The following is a 4,152-nucleotide window of genomic DNA, read 5'->3' on the forward strand; positions in this document are numbered from 1 at the left end:
TGAGAAGACAAAGAATGTGTATCTTTGCTGAATCTGATTAACTTTGAAAATGCTCATCTTGTTTCATTTTTCTAGTATTATGGTTATAGTCCTAACTCAAAAAACTATGATTAATTAATTAGTAATACTCAGTTCGAGCTCATAGACATGCATAGAGAAGACTCGGTATCAAGTGATGTGGCTTTGAGCACATTGATTTGAAGGCTTAACTTTCCCTTGGGCAACCAAAGCTATGGTTTTTCTTGTGTACAACATGATTCAGAATCAGAATAGAACAGTATCCAATGGAAGAAAACCCACGAAATACGTAGAAATCAACAAGAGGGTATAAAATAGTTAAAAGTCTTTGACTTCACATGTAAGTTTATGCAAGGAGGATAGTTTGAAAGCGTGAATACCCAGAGAAAGGGTACTTTACAGGTTATAGACACATGGGTTTCGCTTCTCCCACGAAAGAAAAATGTGTGACAAAGACATGGCACCCATGAAGGGGCATGTTTTTCTTGCATGATTGCACTGAAAAGGAATTTTGGTGAATTTCATGAGAAGCAGTAGCATTGAAGTCACTATGCTGCAAGCAACCCCTCTTGTTAAAACTGGTCTCATTTTCTTCCAATCTTTCACCAACTATGACCCTATAGCAAAACACATCACCCAATGGGATGGCTTCAGTCCCTTCTCTGCCCTCTGAAGAAGCTCTGGGATCGGCTTCATTCAGGCCAAAAAAAGAGTAAGCATGCATATGCAACTGAGTTAACATTTTGTATCCTCTTTTGTTGTCGTAGATTCAAATAATTAATCTTTATTTTATACGAAAATGATGATATAGCTAAAAGCATTTTGTTTTGTAACACAGGGAGAGGAATATACATTCTGTATAAGGATGTGAAGTCTTGCCCTTGCGAAGATGTTCATGTTCTTTGGTCAATATTGGTTGAGTCAGGGGCTGCACCTGCTTCTTTGCCATCAAAATGATCGACTCTCTAATTTACCTTACATCAAGTAAATGTTGATACACTTAGTTTCATTTAAAGTATATAATAATGTAAATGTACAGCATTTTAAATGCACGATTTCTACATCGTGGTTCTATACTTGTATCTCTGTAGATTCTTATATGAAAGTGTTCGGGACCTTATATCAGTGGCTGAACGAGTTGTAAATTGCTCGTCGCCTTTACCCCCAAAGTAAATCATACTTTCAGACCTTCTTCAACTTGCTATATCTGCAGAATTCATGGTTGCTGCAAAATTATGCAGCAAAGTTTTAAACTGGTGATGTACTTCAGTTACAAAAGTTTATAAGAGTTGTGGCTAATTTTCGCAGTTGCAAATATGATCCTTTTCTCTTGTGTTCTTTGGATTATGGATAAGAATATCAAAAGAGAGTAATAGAAAAATAAAAAAGATAAAAAGATAAGAAAAAAACATAATAAAAATAAGATAATTTGGTTGATAAGAAATGAAAAAATAAAAATCTTATTATAATATTATATTATTTGATTTTATATTATCACTATTTTATTTCTTTGTTGAATTTAAACAAAGGTAAAATAAAAATTCTTCTTAATTATTATCAATTTCTCTCTCCTTTCTATTAAACCAAAATTTCTCCCTTACTTTATTTCCTCGTAATCCTACTTTGGTACCATCCAACCTTCACTTTCACTTTACAACTTATTTAATAATAAAATATTATATTTAGTTTATAAATATAAATATAAATAAAATTTTGAAATAAAATAATAACATATTTATTTATCAAATAAATAAAAGTAGAAAAAATGTTGGTATTAAATTATTATTAGGAACAAAATTTCTTTGATACTATAAATAATAAAAAATTACTACTTTGCAATTATATTTTTGAAATAAAATTATATTATAATAAAATAATAATTTATTTAAGTATTAAATCAACTTAATCCATGTCAAGTAACATTAATTCTTTTTGTCCAAATTATAAGGTCTTTCAACTCTTGTACTTATGAGATGTGTCACTAATTTAAAAAGATTAAAATAATAGTACTCTTTACTTTTAAAACACTGACAACTCCTACACTTACTGTATTATTGTCTTGTATTCACTGATTTTGGACCCTCTCCAACGGATCTAATAATTTGACAATTTCAATCTAATAATTTCACAATTCTTAAAATTGTATACAGTTGATATAATAAGTTTAGAAATAAATATATAATAAAAATAAATTTATAATTAAATTATATAAAAATATTAAAATAATAATTGGGAGTGGTAATGTGATTGTATAAAAAATTAAGGTTGTTAATCTATCATTATAATACTTGCAATCTAATGAACCTTCACTTTAATCCAATACCCTTCACTTTAATGGACATCTCAGTTTCTTGATGACCTTCTATGAAAAAACAAATATAAGAAAAGTTCCATGTCTTTTGCTTCACACACTACCGAGGCATATATTTTTACTCACTACCTTTTGTTAGCGTGTTTTTCAATTGGGGATGGGGATCAGAGGGATGAAAAATAACTTGGGTATCTTGGGATAAGATTTGTAAGTCTAGAGAGGAAGGTGGATTTGGGGTAAGAGACCTAACAACTTTCAATATTGCCTTACTAAGTAAATGGATTTGGCGTCTCAAAACTGATGAAATAAGGCTTTGGAAAGAAATCTTGGACTCTAAGTATGGAGGTTGGAGGGGGTTAAAAAGTACGACCACAAATAATAAGGACTCTCTTTAGTGGAGAGATCTGAAAAGTGTGTGGAGCTTAGATGTGTGGGGGTGTGATTTCGAAGACAAAGTTGAGTGGGTGATTGGGGATGGAACTCACACAGGAGGAAAACATTGCGTTAACTACAAAGATATCAGAGGAAAGGGTAAGGGAGGTAGTATGACAGTGCGATGACACAAAAAGTTCAGGACGAGATGGCTTCAACTTTAATTTCATGAGGGTATTGGAAAACCCTCAAGCAAGACATTATACAAGTAGTGCAAAGCTTCGAGAGTATAGGGAAAATTCCAAAAGGGTGTAATTGCTCTTTTATTGCTCTAATATCTAAGGTGAAGGATCCTACGAATTTGGAAGAGTATAGACCAATATCCCTAGTTGGAGCAATTTATAAGATTATCTCAAAAAGTTCTAGCTAATAGAATGAAAATTATTTTGCCAAGAATCATAGATACGTCACAATCAACTTTTATGAGAGACAGAGGATTGTTGGAAAGCATTGTCTTAGCAAATGAAGTAGTGGAGGACCTTAGGAAGGAGAAGAAGTCTGGTCTTACAATAAAAGTTGATTATGAAAAGGCTTATGACTCAATGAGATGAGAATTCCTTTACTATATGCTAAGCATACTTGGTTTTTGTGAGAAATGGATAAATTGGATAAAAGGATGTTTGGAATCCTCATCGGTGTCGGTTTTGATTAATGGAAGTCCTACTCGGGAATTTATTCCTACAAGGGGTCTCAGACAAGGGGATCCAGTAGCTTATTTTCTATTTCTGGTCGTTGTGGAGAGTTTGGCAGGCTTTGTAAGGAAATCAATGCATCTAAATTGGTTGGAAGGGGTGAGAGTTGGAGAAGGCCAGGTAGATGTGTCAATGCTCCAATTTACAGATGATACTTTGGTGGTATGCCAAGCTACAAACCAAAACGTGATAACGATCAAGACGATTCTCAGATGCTTTGAATTAGCTACTGATTTAGGAGTGATTTTTCATAAGAGAAGGATAGGAGCAGTAGGAGTCCAAGATCAACAATTATCGGTTTACGTGAACATGCTAAATTGTATAACCAGGGGAGTTGTAGAATTCAGAATAGTACACTGGTTTTCTAGCTACAACCATGCCCTGCCTCACATTCTGGGACTAACCGTACCACCTGACTAAACACAACTTTAGGCCTTCATGATCTTTGGTCAAAATCCATTTGAACTAACCTCACGACTAGCACCAAAAGATTTTCGTTCAATATGATTGACCACAAAGTTCATTCCACTTTTAATGTTTCCAAAAAAAAAGTTTATTACACATTTTTAAATAAAAGAATGTTTTTCTTCTTAAGAATTTTATATGTTATAAAAGGAATTAATTCGGATTTTATATCAACTTTTAAAATATTTAAAATATATTGATACAATTACAATAAAATTGAATAACATGATTAAG

At 32.4% G+C, this 4,152-nt stretch overlaps 1 protein-coding gene across 1 annotated transcript; it reads left to right on the forward strand.

The window, feature by feature from the left end:
* The first annotated feature begins 562 nt into the window (after positions 1-562).
* On the forward strand, positions 563-1,215 carry LOC150029651 (uncharacterized). Its single transcript, XM_090298563.1, has 2 exons — positions 563-730; positions 857-1,215. The coding sequence occupies exons 1-2, from the start codon at positions 658-660 to the stop codon at positions 973-975; spliced, it is 192 nt and encodes a 63-aa protein (XP_090154689.1). The 5' UTR covers positions 563-657; the 3' UTR covers positions 976-1,215.
* Positions 1,216-4,152: the final 2,937 nt, after the last annotated feature.

The sequence above is a fragment of the Phaseolus vulgaris genome, chromosome 1 (genome assembly GCF_051622355.1).
Source record: "Phaseolus vulgaris cultivar YP4 chromosome 1, ASM5162235v1, whole genome shotgun sequence".
NCBI classification, from domain to species: Eukaryota; Viridiplantae; Streptophyta; class Magnoliopsida; order Fabales; family Fabaceae; genus Phaseolus; species Phaseolus vulgaris.

Coding starts and splice junctions, on each gene's coding strand:
- LOC150029651 (XM_090298563.1), top strand. CDS start 658: ATGGGATGGCTTCAGTCCCTTCTCTGCCCTCTGAAGAAGCTCTGGGAT. Junction 731..856: donor TCATTCAGGCCAAAAAAAGA/GTAAGCATGCAT, acceptor TTTGTAACACAG/GGAGAGGAATATACATTCTG.